The following is a 15,116-nucleotide window of genomic DNA, read 5'->3' as shown; positions in this document are numbered from 1 at the left end:
TGTGAGGGGGTGGGAATACTCATGGTCCAGCCGGAGAGGATGGTCTGGTCATGTTCCCATCCCCTGCTCAAACTCTCTTAGCTGCCAAGTCTCTTTTTATATGGCTGGGGCTCTGGGCAAACACTGCTTTTGCTGACCTCTGTGAGTTTCACAGTCACAAGACTGTTTGTTCTTCTGCTTGGAAAGACCCTGCTAGCGAGGCAAGACTGCAACACCTCTGTATGGCTTCCTCCCCCCCGGGGGTCCATGCAGCTGCGATTCCACAGCCTTATCAGGTGGCAGATTTCTTTAATCCTGCTAACTCTTCTATTCCATGGCCTTGCTCATATCAGTTGGCAAACTTCTTTAATCCTGTTAACTCTTTACTCGCTCATCAATGTGGAAACTAGATTTTCTTAGTGGATACAATGTGTGAGTGCTGTGCAGTGCCCATCACAGCAGCTACAAGTCTAACCTATAAATAGCCATCGTAAATGTTGTTTGTACTAAACCAGTGATGTACTGTTGTTTCACAGCAAAATGTTCAGAATACTTGGCAGCTTTGAGGCTCGGATGCCATCAGTTTTGACTTTCAAAAATGCCACCTTGTGGTATGGTGGGGGATAAAAATAAAAATAATATAAAAATATGGATATATGGGAAAAATCAGTCACTTTGTCCCACCAATGATTTTCAGTACTTACATATTGTTAAATAAATTTCACAACCCTGTAAGTAAATTAATAAAACTTCTTATGTGTTTCCTTAAAAAAACAATGAAGTTTTATGTGATTATTTGTCAATGTAAAACATACGGACATTTCCTTATTCTTGTACATAATCCTACTGAAAGCGGTAGTGTATTCATATGGGTAGGTTTCTCAAGATTAGGCCCAAATGCATTGTACAGAAAAGCACTAACTGCAAAGGAGGCAGGTATCTATACTTGTTTCCTTTCTGTCTTTAAGGTTCATTAGTGTTAAGAAAGATTTCTGTGAGAATCGGAGCAAGGCCACACAAATTAATGCAGGTGAGCAAGTTCTAGTGTATCGACTGGTCTGAGGCACTGTCCCTGTGTGTCCCTCTTGGATCTTGACAAATGTGAGGTGATTTTAATTAACTTTCTCTTTGACTGTGGGCCAAGCTATTGCAAATTGCTTCACATCGGTTGTCAACTGAGAGCAAGCCCGATGGATCAGCAGACAGGCAGTAATTCGTTACAGTAATCTGTTTGTGCATCTGAAACTTCAGATGGCAGAGCAGCATGAAGATGTACTGGTGTGAACTGTTCAACACACAGCTAGACAGAACGGCCTTCTATTAATCTAAGGCTGTCAAAGACAGACAAAAAACTAGTCCATTTCATTAAGAAAAGCATAGCAAGGTGACCTATTGATTGTAGCCACATATCAGTGCTTTGTGCATATATGACTTTTCAGATATAGTGGTTAAAAAAAAAGGTGCAAGTAACAAAAACTCCATAAAATCTACAGTTCTCATCTTATCCTTCTGCTCATGGCAGATAAGCATTAACATGTTTTTTAAAGCATGGAGTGGAGTCATCCACTACTGAGAGTAACAAAGAAAGAGGGAGGCAGTCGTGCAGGAGGGAAAGTAAAGGTACTAAGAGCTTGGCACTGAACTTCATAGTAAGGCTAAAAAGATGCAAACTTGAAGCCTGGAGCATTGGGGCTGGTCTTTTTCCTTCCCTCGACTTTATTACAAGTCTGAACACAATACCTCAGGAAAGCACTTTATTTTATAAAGTGTTCTTTATTCAAAAGCAGTTAGGTATGAGGTACTCACAAATTTCACAGTTCTTCATGAATTGTTCTGTAACATTTCTATGGCACACTTGCCCTAGCATGGACCTGGGGAGCATTGCCATGGACAGACACCTTGCAAGTCCTTGCAAGGCTGGCTGAGAAGACTGGCCCCTGGAAACCCAAGTTGCACAGGGGCTGCCACGACTTCTGATATCACCCAGCTCACATCTCCTCATCAGCCCATTCAGCAGGAACTTGTGGGAGATCAGGAAGAGTAAGCACAAAAATGTCATCTTAATGGTTGCAATGCCAGCCCATTTAAATTAAGGGTGGGAAGTCTCCTACCAGCTGTGGTCTCACCAGGAGTCCAAGTGGGTGCAGGTGCCATCGGTGCTGCATGAACCACTTGTGCATGGTGCATGGCAGCAGCTCACGGTGGCCAGGTTTGGATTTTCATCCATCCTCACATGCTGCTGCTGGCCCATGGACAGGGACAGGGCTGGCAGGGCATGCAGGAGAATGAAAACGGAGGTGGGGGAAACATTCAGTGGGTGATGGGGTTGTGAGGGAGAGAGAAGGGCTCTCAAGTTAGATGAAGGGTAATTTAGACGATGGGAAGGGAGTGAGGAGAGCCAATGGAGCTGCACAGCCTCCTGGCACCTGTGAGGTCTAGGGAAATCCTGTCGCTTGGGATGTTATACAGGAACTTGGGCTAGATAGGGTGATCCCTCGAGGCTTTGCAGGTCAGGGCATCTGTGAGACCTGCATGGCAGGGGTGCTGCTCTGGAGGCCTCCCTGATGGCTGCTGGAATGTAACCAGGACTGACATGGTGAACACTGTCTTGGGAAAGAGTGAGCAGCCTCCCACAGGAAGAGCACCTTTTTGTTAAATGCACTAGTTAAAAGGCATCTGCAGAGAGACCATCACCTCTCACTGCAGTCAATTAATCAGCAATGGTAACTATGAAATAAACATGAGTGTTTCTCCACCTGAGAAACAATGCCCAGGACTAGCATCTTTTAATATGAGTGTATGGCAGGAGCAGAGGGTAACCACGTGCTTAATGAAGCTTAAGGTATATAAAGCCCATGAAGATCATTGTTATTTTGGTGTTATTGCTAGTGTGTCTGTCCTTGCTTTCATGAAAAGAGTGTGATGATATCCAAGAGTGACATTTCAATGCCTGAAATGCTCCTTATATAAATAGAACAAGCAGATCAGCATGACTTAGTGATAAAATTACCTTCTGGTCTCCAGAAACTTCAGCATGCAACTCTGCTCTAGGACCTCACTGCACCCATCACTGCACCAACAAATACGTTTGGAAATGGAGCTGGAGAAGACATACAAAGAAGGGGAGAATGTGGAGGGGAGAATGACTCAAGCAGCAGCTGCCAGGTTGGTGAAAAAAGCTTTTCTTGAAGCCCTGAAATCAAATGACTATGGAACACTGGAAAAGCTCTTGAGCCAGAAGAAAATAGATGTGGACACAGTGTTTGAAGTGGAAGACGACAACTTGATTCTGGCCTCCTACAAACAAGGTAAACACAACAGCAGGATTCAGGTGGGTTTGAGTAATTTAGAAGAAACTGTGGCCATTTGTCCCTTCAGACCCTACCATGCTTGTCGATTGGCAGGCTGTAAAATTGTAGTAGGTTTATACGACAGCTGAGAGCTGAGAAGGAGCCTCTGCGGAGGAGGTGGTGGCTGGGACTGCACCCCACACTGCGCAGGCACCGCTGGAGGGGAGGTTGCCAGCCAGATCCGTGGGCTCAGCCAAGGACAGGCCAGAGACCTGAGCCTCCGTGTTGCCAGTTTGGGGAAGGCTAGGAAAAGGAGTCCTTTCCTCACATGAACTCAAGCGCGAAGCCCAGAATAGACCATGCAGCTAAACAAAATATATAAATTTCTGACACATACCTGGTATGTCACATAAACAGACCACTGAGAAACATAAAATGTTCAGTGTCTTCCATTTTCAGTTTACAATAGTACTACAGTGACTTGTCCTTAGCTCAATCCTCAGGAAGTCCTGCGGACGTGGAATGTTGCTGAATGGGAGATTCAGTTTTCAAAGTGAGGTGTGCTATTGTATCTATCAAATCAGAACAAACCATCTGTAAAAACACCATGGAGGGACACAACCAGGAAAGACATCTCAGCTTTTCCAGAGTATAGAAAAACAAACCTGTTCTCAGCCAGATACTGGCTGAGTTTCTAATAACTTACAACTCAAAGTGATAAAATAAGTTTGGTCTCCATTAAAATCAGCACACTTCATTATTTACTTGCCAACAGATTCTTCATGTGAGTCTAAAAAAGCCCTAACCATCAACCTTTGCCAGAAATTAGGCACACATGGAGATAAACACCTCCAGTCCCAGCAGCACAACAAATACACTTTTTTTCTGTGCCCTAAAGAAGGGACAACTGTCCCACCTCTTCTCATTTGCTGTGTTTACCTCTCATTTAACAATTAGCTTCTGCTCTTTTGATTTCATAAGGGTGAGGATCATGCAGTCCTGGCTTGTTTTCCTTGGCAAGTGGGTCAGAACTAACCCACTCAGTGATAAAATATCTTAAAATACTCTTTCTTCTGTCTTCAGCAAGTTAAAATGCATTCTTATTGCAGTCTTAGGCCACAGAACTAATGCACAGATTTTTAATTGTAGATCATTTGACTGCAAGCATTAACCTGTCTCTTTTGGAGACCGCCCTGCCTTCTGCTGAGGTAAATGCACCCAATGGCCCAAATCACATCAGTGATTCACTTTCGTTCTTCGAAAGGCAGAAGGCACTCTACTAACTCTTGCACAAATCTTACCATTATTCTGAAGCCCAGCTAACCATGGTTTGAGAGGAGGACTTCCTGGAGCAGGGAGAGGTGAGAAAACTCACGCCCCAGTTACGCACCATCCAGACAACCTGAGCTTTGCCAGGCCTGAAGCTGTGAGGTGGAAAGGTGATGCCATGGGTGGGAGAGCTGCTCTGCTGCCCCTCTGCCGAGAAGGCTGCAGGATCCCGAGGCCCCTGACCTTGTGTGCACTGTTGCTTTTTCATGTGTCCACCCCAGGCAAGCACAAAGAGGCTCCTGTGAAGCCCACGCCACATCCGGCTCTGCATCTCGGTGGCCATCCTGCTGGGCTCAGGGATGCCTGGGGTTTGGGCAGAGAGCGGGGAGATGCTCCTGACACCAATGAGGGAGCTCGCCCATGGCAGCACAGGCAAATGAAATCAACAGTGGTCTCAGGAAGGAAAATCATGGCTATACAGAGTGGTAACTTGGCTCTTTAGGATTGCTCTTGTGCTGTTTGTTGCCATTTACAGCTCACATTTATACATTTTCTAGAATTCAAGCCATCAGGTCTGTCTCCATGTGGGATAAGTCAGCTCATTGCTGATGAAAAGGAATGGGAATTTAGGCAGGGAGCTGGTTTAGGAGACTTGCTCTGCTATACGCATAGGTCCCAGGATATAGCCCCCTTCATGCGTGCCCAGTTCGGGAGAATCTAATGGAGCAGGTTTCTTACAGAAAGTGCCAGTTACCTCTATAGTCAATGGCTCGAGAGAGGTTTTGAGCACCTCCACTGGCAAGCCTGTCCCCCGCTTAGGCATGCGGGTGGCCTCAGGGCTACCTGCTCTTTCCACTGACTGAGTGGGGTTACTTTAGCAAAGGGTTTGATAGTCCCCAAAAATGTAGACCTAAAGTGGGTGCCATGGATTGTAGACAGGTCTCTCACAGACTTGTAGACTGTTTCTCACCCCTGAGATCTCATGTGCTGGCAGTAATAAATGCTTATATTTTTCAGCAAAATGCCACTGAAGACATGCCAGAGCAGGTGCAGCTGCTGTCTTGACTGTCAATTTTATAACTGTACCCTTTAAATTGAAATCTAGCATTTTTCAGAAGCTTACAAGAACTTCATTACTGATGTCTATTTTAAGAGACATACTTGCAATTTAACAAGGAGGGGAAGAGAAACTTTAATCCAAGTTTCTCCCTGTCACCAGCTCTTTGTTTCTACCTACCTCTTTCCTTCCTCCCCATCTCTCTTTCTGTCTAACTCAATACATCTGATTACTGTAAAAACTGTGTCCATGTGACATTAAGAACAAAAAGCTATATATAACTAGAGATTCAAAAATAAAGATTTGAATTAATTTGACCTCATTGTGCATCTTTAGTGTTTTTCTGTCTTTTACATGATAAGAGTATTTAACCAGGCAGTTGTCCAAGGAGAAATAAATAAATCAAACCCAGAAAATGTTATATGTGCATATTCTAGCTAAGATGCAGCTGCTGTATGTAAAAAAAAAAAAAAAAAAAAAAGTTCTAGAATCGTGCTGCTCTTCTACTGATGATTATTTTGTTTTACTTTTTTTAAACAAATGATTATAGTAATCACTTCTAAGACTGTCTCTGTGCAGTCATTAAGCATGTAGTCCTATCTTGGGAACAGAAAATTAAGTGTTATTTGGTCTTACACCTGTTTGTAAGCAAAAAAAAAAAAAAGAGAGAGAGAGAGAGAGAGAGACAGAGAGAGATCATTGTGAAATTTGCAGAGAAAAATCCAAATATTTGGAATTAAATTTCACGCTGAAGTGTCACCGCTTCCCCTTGGCTCTTCAAGGTACTTTGCGTCAGCCTCGAGACCCCTAGCTCGCTGCTGCTGAGGGGTGTTGGTGGCCAGAGGCCCGACCAGCTGCAGCCACGCTGCCAGGGGCTGTCTGTGTGCAGTGCAGCGCTGCAAGTTCAAGCCCAGCTCCTGACACGCAAGAAAGAGCCTGATCTCTCCCATGCATGAGCAGCATGATGTGTTGCTGTTGAGTCACTGGCCTAAGTAAATGCTGCCTTCTTGTTCTAATGTCACTTTTGTTCAGCTGTCAGCAGGCTAGAGAACCCATTTCCCCCATATTTTTTAGTTGGTGGCATTTCAAATGCTCTGAGATTTTTTTTAATTCAGTCTACAGAAGTCACGAGAAAGCAAGCAAGCTGCCCTCAGAGTCTGGCTACATGGGAATTATCTACTCAAAAGCCAGGCTGTTCAGCACATGCAATAAACGTGCTTAATGAAAATGAAGTTATGCTTGAGAGAACTTTGTGTACATTAAACTCTAGCTAGTGAAAATACAGCAAATTAAAGCAAAACTCCAACCCTTCCTTCCCTGTCAATTATTCTCAGTAGATGGGTGATCCAAAGCAAAGTCTTAGCCAAGGACGGTAATACAGTTTCACTTTGTACAGGTTATTGGCTGCCTAGCTACAAATTAAAAATATCCTGGGCAACTGGACTTCATCTCGCTGTCATGTACGGGCATCTGGAGTGTCTTTCGATCCTGCTCAATCACAAAGCTTCCATCAACTGCCGGCCCAACGGGAAAGCCGCGATCCACGTGGCGTGCGAAATGGCAAACGTTGAGTGTCTCAAGATCCTTTGCAATCATGGCGCTAAGCTGAACTGCTTCTCCATGAGCGGACAGGCGCCCTTGCACTTCTGCACAACGCTCACCTCTATGCCGTGCGCCCAGCAGCTGGTTTGGAGAGGTAAGGTAGAGCAAAAGGTCATCGCGAGCTCTGGAGAGGCTCCCACAGCCTTCCCAGTGATGGGGTGTGTATCTGCGGTTTCTCTTAAGAGAAAAGTTGTCAAAGTAGGGGTATATTTACCCGTCCATCCACAGCTGGCTCACATCTTTCCCCCACCTCCTTGAGCAGCTGAGGTTTCTCCCATCCAATTCCTTGCCCCTGTGTTTCCCTCTGCCTGCCCCTGCCCTGCTCCAGGCTCATGTCCCCTTTCACTGCTGCCAGCCCGGTACCCATCCCAGCTGCTCCCACCCGCCTGTCTCGCCCCCCTGCCTGCTCCCACCGGCTCTGTGGGAAGGCTCCCCACAGTCAGGGAGCCTCTATTTTTTTTCTCTCTTCCTCATCTGGGTTTACTATTAAAATGTTTTCACATTAAAGTGTGCCCCTCCACTCTTCTTTTGTGTTCAGACTTCCTTGATCTTGGCAAAATTCTTCCAACCATTTGTCTTTTTAAGACCTGGCCTTGAAAAACTGGGTGCAGTTTTTCATGATCTCTGTTAATTTGTCGGCAGCCAGACTCCTGCACCTCTACAGGGATTGGGGGAAAAAGGCTATCATATAAGATTATGCTTTCCCAAAGTAAGATTAATTTTGTTGCTCACCATCTGCAACAATGAACCTATGAATAGACATAATTCCCTGGATAAATATATTGGTGCCACATGCTGGTTCCCTAACACAAAGAAGCTGACTCAGGCCACAATAAGAGACAGTCATAAAGTGTACAGCAAAGTCAGACCTTCAAGAGTCATAGATGCAAATAGACAGATTCCCCTAATTATCACGCTGTGCCAAGGCAAGTACAAATGCTTTTGGTTTTTTGCTACACATGTTATTATTGCAGGCTTTTCTTGAAACGCAGAGACCTAAGTATGCTTCGTGGGCAAGGCAATCTGCAGTCCCAAATGAATAACCACATCGCTTTTCTTCTGCTGGAAAGATGCATATCATTTTGTTTAGTAGAAAGGAAAACAGATGCTGCCAGTTGTATCCTGCCCAAAGCAAACAGTACTGACAGCAGGAGTTAGATTTGCTGCCATGGAAAAGCTTAGGAAGTCCAATGTACTCTTACAAAATGTAGCATAGGATGAATGCAAACGAAAGTTCATATTCTGAAGGCTTTCTCCTCCCCACCATCAGTAACAGAATTATACTGCTTCACAAGCTGCCTTTCATCCCAAAGCACTCTGTAAACTCAAATCCCCATGTGAGCTAAATGTAACAGCTCCAAACAAAATGGGGCAGGTTTTGGAGCAAAATAGGGCTGGTGTTTACACACATGTTCTCGCTACTCAATAGCCAGAGAGTGGATTTCAGTTAATATCACTACACCAAAGTTTCCCAGGCGTATTTACCCCCTGCTATCCCTGCTCTGTGGTGTCACATCGGGTCCATTCAGGCGAATGCAGCTTAATCGCTTCTAGTTTGGGCAACTTACCAAGCAGGCAAAACCAATCCCACTTTTGTTTGCCACCTTCAAACGTAGGTTGCTGACACTGTCCTGGAAGTCAGCATGACTCCACGTGCCTTGCAGGCACTGCAGCTAGCACTCAGGTTTTCCAGCCCAGAGGTAATTTTTGACTCCCCTTCCTCCTCCACAGTCCTTAGATCTCAGTCTTCATGTAAGTAAGGCCATGTAGGAATTTTCATGAGACTGGAGAGATGTGGGATGGCCACACAGCTTGCGCTTGCTCTTGCACAAGTACTTCATCGCCAGTTTGCCAGGGTCCCTGGTTCAAGGAAAGAAATGGAGGTGTGAGTCACCCAGCTGCTGGGGTCATCCAGCTTCAACACCTTCCACCTCTGGACGAAACCCCTTGCCCCCCGGCCTGCTGGCCTCTGTGTGGTTTTATATTGCCTGTGGTTCCACTTTGCTCTGGGGAATGGGATCTCATCAACCTTTTTTCTTTTCTTTTTTAACAAACAGTGTTCAGGATTATTCCTGTAGTAATTTGTATTCTTTAGGACAAATTACTGGTAGCTGGAAAGTAGCACAGCAGTTAGAAAGCCATGCTGCAGCAAGCAGGAGCTAGGGACGCCTGTCACTATTTTGGCAGAAGCAATGCAAAGAGCAAGGCAGAATTTATGGTCCTTTTCCCCTGCAGCTGTGCAGAAGCTCTGCTTTATGGCCCAGAAGATGGTGCTGTTGTTTCAGCTGAAATATAAATTCTGCACAAATTCAGTGATTTTTACCAAGCCTGCTAGCAGCTTGAAAGCAGGATCCAGACCTTCAGCTGGTGACTTTAGCTATGCTTTTTTTATATATATATCATCTATGGATCTAGCATAACATGTCCTTTTTTTCCAACTCCCAGTTAATGAGGTGCTACTGGAAGCATTCTCAGGGTATAGATTTGAGCAGAACTATTCTCTGGGTTAGAAATAGAGCTCTCCTTTTGCCTTCAGTTCCTAATTTATAGGAAAAGGCACTTCACACATTGATTTGGACCTGAATGCTGTTCAAAATGGAGTGTTCAGATAAGGTCTTCTATCAGCTTAGATAAGGTCCTCTATCTGCTTAGGGCCAAGCTATCACATCTGAAGCCAGATCCAAGAATCTCAAAAGTTTCTGAGGTTTTCTCTGGAGGCCTACAAAATGCAGAATCTGTGCTTCTAGCTGTTTGCATTTCCACAAGCATCTTTCAAGCCAGCTGTCCATCCTCACCCTGTCCTTGGATAGCAGGGCTCAAGCAGAGAGATGTCTGAGCCAGGATTTTGTTGTGTTGATTTTTTCCCATCATCTTTCTTTCGCAGGAGCAAATGTGAACATAAAAACGAACAACCAAGATGAGGAAACTCCCCTGCACACAGTTGCGCGCTTGGGTATCCCTGAGCTTGTGGCCTTTTACGTGGAACAAGGAGCACAAGTTGATGCTGTCAACGCCCACATGGAGACTCCCCTGGCCTGTGCCGTCTATTGGGCCCTTCACTATAAGGATCAGATATACAGCCCAGACCACCACCTCATTTGTCGGATGCTCTTAGACTATAAAGCTGAAGTGAACACTCGTGATGAGGATTTCAAATCGCCGCTCCACAAAGCTGCCTGGAACTGTGACCACGTGCTGCTACACATGCTGCTGGAGGCAGGGGCAGAGGCCAACATCATGGATGTCAACGGCTGTGCACCCTTACAGTATATCTTAAAAGTGACATCTGTGCGGCCAGCTGCCCAGCCTGATATTTGCTACCAGCTGCTCCTGAATCATGGAGCCGCTAGGATATATCCTCTGCAATTTCACAAGGTTAAGGACTGCTTTGTGTGGTGTATAGATAGTGGAGAGAGGTGATGCCTTGAACAGGAATAGGATGAGAGATCCGAACTGCAGGGTTCGATGGTGTCTGGATTTGCTGGAGTCTTGCTAACTGTGGACCCAGAATGCCCAAAATTTTGTGAGACCAGCTTTTGTATGATTGACATCATTTAACGGAAGCAAAATTACATTTGCTAATTCCAGAACCCAGACACAGACCCCATTTTCATTCTTAACCAACTTGAAACCCAACTCTATGTGCTAGTTCAAGCTAACATTTCAGAGCTGATTCACTTTCTTCATTTCAGAAAACCTATACGCCTTTGTCAAACCCGGTTTCATTCAGGCTTAACTGAGTGGAATCATATTTCATGGCTTGTACCAAATATTGAAGATCAGACTAGACAATTCAGTTTGCCACTTTTAACCTTTAAAAATATATAAATTTATTCAAACTGGAATGGATCTCAGTAAAGCTTTGGCTCACTCCCAGGAAAAATGTGAGAAATTAAGGGGAAAGGTTGGACCTGGTTTCAAAGTTGATGGAAAAAAAAACAATTGCAGGATCCCTCCTAAGGAATTTCTCAAGTTCTGCAAAGCCCAAAGCCCAGACAGAAATAGCTGATTGACTTATATCAGGCAGCTAAGTAAGCTTATTGTAATCAGGACTCATTCTCTCTAATTCTCAGTCCTAAACAACATTTTGCAGCTCCTCTACTATATTTGCAAAATTTCAACAGGCCAAGCGACCAGAAATCTTTGAATAAAATGCCAGATCTTATGTGGTACCTGGGCTGGCTGTATCTACAACAAGTGCAGGAGCACAGTCTGGGTCAAGCTATTTTCAACTCATAACCAATAACACTCATTTTCCTAGAGTGAATTTGAGAGTCGGGCCAGGGGTCTCCTCTATCTGCCTCCACCTTTGACGTGCTGCATGGACTGGGTCTCACTTCCAAACTGTCTTTTGCTGTCAGTAAAATATTTAGGGTGAAGTTTATCCTAGAGGGATGTTCTGCATCCTGTACAAAAATGTACCCAGGACAGCGCGAACACAAAGCGTTACTCCACGCGTATGGGTGACAGCAGACTGTGGCCCTTCCCTGCTGAGCTAGGGTGACTGGGCAGAGCATGGGCTTCAGGGGCCTCACATGGTTGCAAGCCTTACCTCTGAGTCGTGCCATCTCCCAGTCTTTTCCAGTAGCCATGTAGTTTTGATTCAGATGAGGAGATTTGTTCTCCCCGTAATGTATAGGTGAAACTCCTGTTATTTGTAGTAGCTGTGCTGTTGTAGCTGTGATGGTGTCAGGATGGAAGCAAGGTAGGGAGGGATGATTTAATATACTGATATAAGAGAAAAAATAGACAAGCTTTCAAGCATGAGGCTCTTCCTGACCCTCATGAAAGCTCTGCCCATGCGGAGAGAGGGAGTTGTTCGTGTACTGGGGACAGGCAGCCTTGACAGCCCAGCAGGGACAAGATCACCACTCTGAAAAGCAGAGTCTAAGCTTGACGGGAAGTGCTGTAGAGTGGGGAGACATGCGCCTGTTCCCTGTGCTGCATGGCCTGGAGCAAGCATGACTTTGGCTGGTGGTGAGACACTCAGCCTAGCTATTAAACATGTTATCTCCAGGCTCAGGTGATAAAACTCCCCCATCAGCAAGCCACATCTCCCTGGGGACCGAAGCCAGCATTCCTGTGTGGCACTAACCAGGGTTTGTGCAGCTCCGTGGGGCGCTGGCTGGTTGCACCATGCTGTGCGGAGCCACGTAGGCAGGGCTGGCTGGCTCCAGCCCCCAGGGGCTGCATAGCTGAAATATTCCTGGTCTGCGTCCTGCCCGCAGGTGTTACAGGCCTGTCATTCCCACCCGAGGGCTGTGGAGATTGTCATCAATTCTTACGAGCATATCAAATCGACATCCAAGTGGAAAGCAGCCATACCTGACGACGTCTTCGAGGTAAGCCCTTAATGCCTTGCAACTGCCTTGATTATAATTATCATGTTTTTTTATCCCTTTATTATCTTCCCTTTACTTCAGAAATCTGCATAGTTCCAGCGTTCCACCTTACACCTATTTTTTGACTCATCCTGGGCTGTGCCAAAATTTACAAATCAGTGCTGAGGAGAGGTGCAACAATATACGCTGTGCATTATCAGTGGCATTTAGGGAACCAGATTTATATTCTAATTAAGAATTATAGAGCCAGAGGAGCTGAGACTAACTGCTTTTTCAGGTCAGCTTTGTTCAGAAAGCATAAATGCATTTGGGTGAACACAAAATTAAATGTTAAAAGTCTTTTTCACCAAAACAAAAAAGAAAAGCATTGTGTGAGTTAAAAGTGTGATTAGAAAGGAGGTAACTAATTTCATTTTCAAACAAAAATTTTAATCTAAAATATTGAAACATTCTGTTTTGCAAAAGTCTATAGTTATTCTATTTTTTGTTGCAAGTGCTGTTTTTGTTGTCAAAGTCATTTGCCAAATTTGACATGAAATTGGAGAAAATGTTTTGTTGACACAAACCTGTACTTATTGATAAATAAAATACCATCTGAAAAAATGTTTATCCAGGTCTGTCAGGTAACAAGAATATCAAATAAGGTCAAGTCACTGGAGGAATGTTAATTATTCTCACATATTTACAATTTGCTACTTTTATTTCAACATTATTAATTTGTAATACCTGCATTTTTCTTTTGTGGAGACATAATTCTATTTATTCTCAAAGGATAGTAGGGCAATGACCAAAACCAGAGGTGCTTTATTTTTTTCAGCTTTAGCTAACTCATCAGTAGCACTGGTCATTTATTGCCTAGCTGCCCTGCAGTGAGGTTTAGATGATTAACTAGTTAATTTGCACTGACCCTGAGCTGGCTGAAGTTCTTCTCAAATTAGGACGACTAGCAGAAGTTAGCAGAGGAACCCTACCTCAGACTGATGGACAGAAGGCATATCAAACCTAAAGACCTGGCCAGGCACTCTTTAACTTCAGTAATGATAAATATTTGAGACAAGTATAAGAATTTCATGCAGGCATTGGCTAAACCAAGTAAGCCCCGGCTGCTGGACGAGGCTCTAAGGCACGGGATGGCTATGCATGCGTTTTTACCTCATTCTGCCATGGCACACATGTTGGGGGGCAGAGATGGGTGGAAGAAAGCCTTATTGCTCTAAAACACTGTTTTTTCTTGCAGCGATACCGGGATTTCTATGACTCTCTGTTTGCCGTGTGCAGCAATTCACCGCGGTCACTCATGCACTTATGCAGATGCGCTATTCGGGAGACACTGTTGGAAAGGTGCCACCGGGGCGTCCCCTCACTCGCCATCCCACTCGCCATGAAGAAGTACCTGCTGCTGGAGCCGGAGGGAATTGTCTACTGAGCGGCAGCAGGGAGGGCGCCGCTCCACGCATCCCGCTGTGCCGCCGTCCCAGCTCCGTGCCCCGTGCAGGGCTGTCCCTGCGCTCCCTCCTGCAGGGGACCTGGCACAACTCTTGCACAGACCTTTGCTTTCATACGCTCCCAGGCCAGCTAGAAGCTGGGGTGGGATTTGCCGGCTGCTCCAGGAGTTGTTGTCTTTCTGGGTTCACTGCACCGGGAATGGGATCTGCAGTCTCCCGGTGGAGCGCGGGAAGGCACAAACGCAGGACTCCAAACTTTCATGCTTTCTTCAGTCTGGTTTAAATGACCCCAGCAATGATGCTTCTATTTCTTTTGGTAACTATTCCACTGCCCACTAGATATCATTAGAGTCAATGCAAACAACTTTTGATACTGTTCACTTATTTTCTTCACCTGTCATTTCAGGAGTAAAAGCAAGGCTACTATCAAAAACCAGTATACTCATTAGATCCAGAGAAACACTTTCCTAGAAAGAAATGGGTGAACTGCTTTGAATCCTGACCACAGACAAGATTTCAGTCATTTCCCTATTTTCCTATGGATTGACTCTGAATGCAATGTTAGTTCATTGTTCAGTACACCCGTCTGTATGATATAAAGCTATCATTTTAATTGCAAGAATTTTTTCCATTATTACTCATAGTATGTGAACAGGATTGAAATCAGCAGCACTGACATTTCTGTGCATTGCTGTTCATGCTTGGGTGGCTTGTGGTGTTCCCTAACATGAGTGGGCTGAGCCATGAGGCAGCAGACATAGTCTCTGCCTCAGCTCTCACTGTGACCAGTGATAAATTCACTTTCTGGTGTCAAGAAACACAGACAGAGTGGACTTACCTATGCAATATGCACAGCTGTGCGTATACCCATCTCTATACATTCCTCAGGGTGGTATTCAGTGGGATTTGTGAAGAATATGAACATTTTTCTCTATTGACTATCAAAGGAACCCAGCCCACTAGCATGGACTATACACCCCATTTTTTGACAGCTAAGCTCAGGTGAGATGACTCCCACCTTAAATGGAAAGTGTTTGCAAGATGATGCGCTGGCTGTGTTGTTACCAATCTGCCAGTTCTTCTGATTTGCAGGCCCTGCGCTCTTGGACCTGCCGATGTTGGTTTCCCTTCT

At 44.9% G+C, this 15,116-nt stretch overlaps 1 protein-coding gene across 1 annotated transcript; it reads left to right on the top strand.

Moving 5' to 3' along the window:
* The first annotated feature begins 3,073 nt into the window (after nt 1-3,073).
* On the top strand, nt 3,074-13,965 carry ASB4 (ankyrin repeat and SOCS box containing 4). The gene is made up of 5 exons (XM_013941556.2): nt 3,074-3,287; nt 6,992-7,291; nt 10,082-10,572; nt 12,426-12,539; nt 13,777-13,965. The coding sequence occupies exons 1-5, from the start codon at nt 3,074-3,076 to the stop codon at nt 13,963-13,965; spliced, it is 1,308 nt and encodes a 435-aa protein (XP_013797010.2).
* The last annotated feature ends 1,151 nt before the right edge of the window (nt 13,966-15,116 follow it).

The sequence above is a fragment of the Apteryx mantelli genome, chromosome 2 (genome assembly GCF_036417845.1).
Source record: "Apteryx mantelli isolate bAptMan1 chromosome 2, bAptMan1.hap1, whole genome shotgun sequence".
NCBI lineage: Eukaryota > Metazoa > Chordata > Aves > Apterygiformes > Apterygidae > Apteryx > Apteryx mantelli.
The sequence above is the reverse complement of the archived record's forward strand: the minus strand, read 5'-3'. Positions and strand labels throughout refer to the sequence as shown.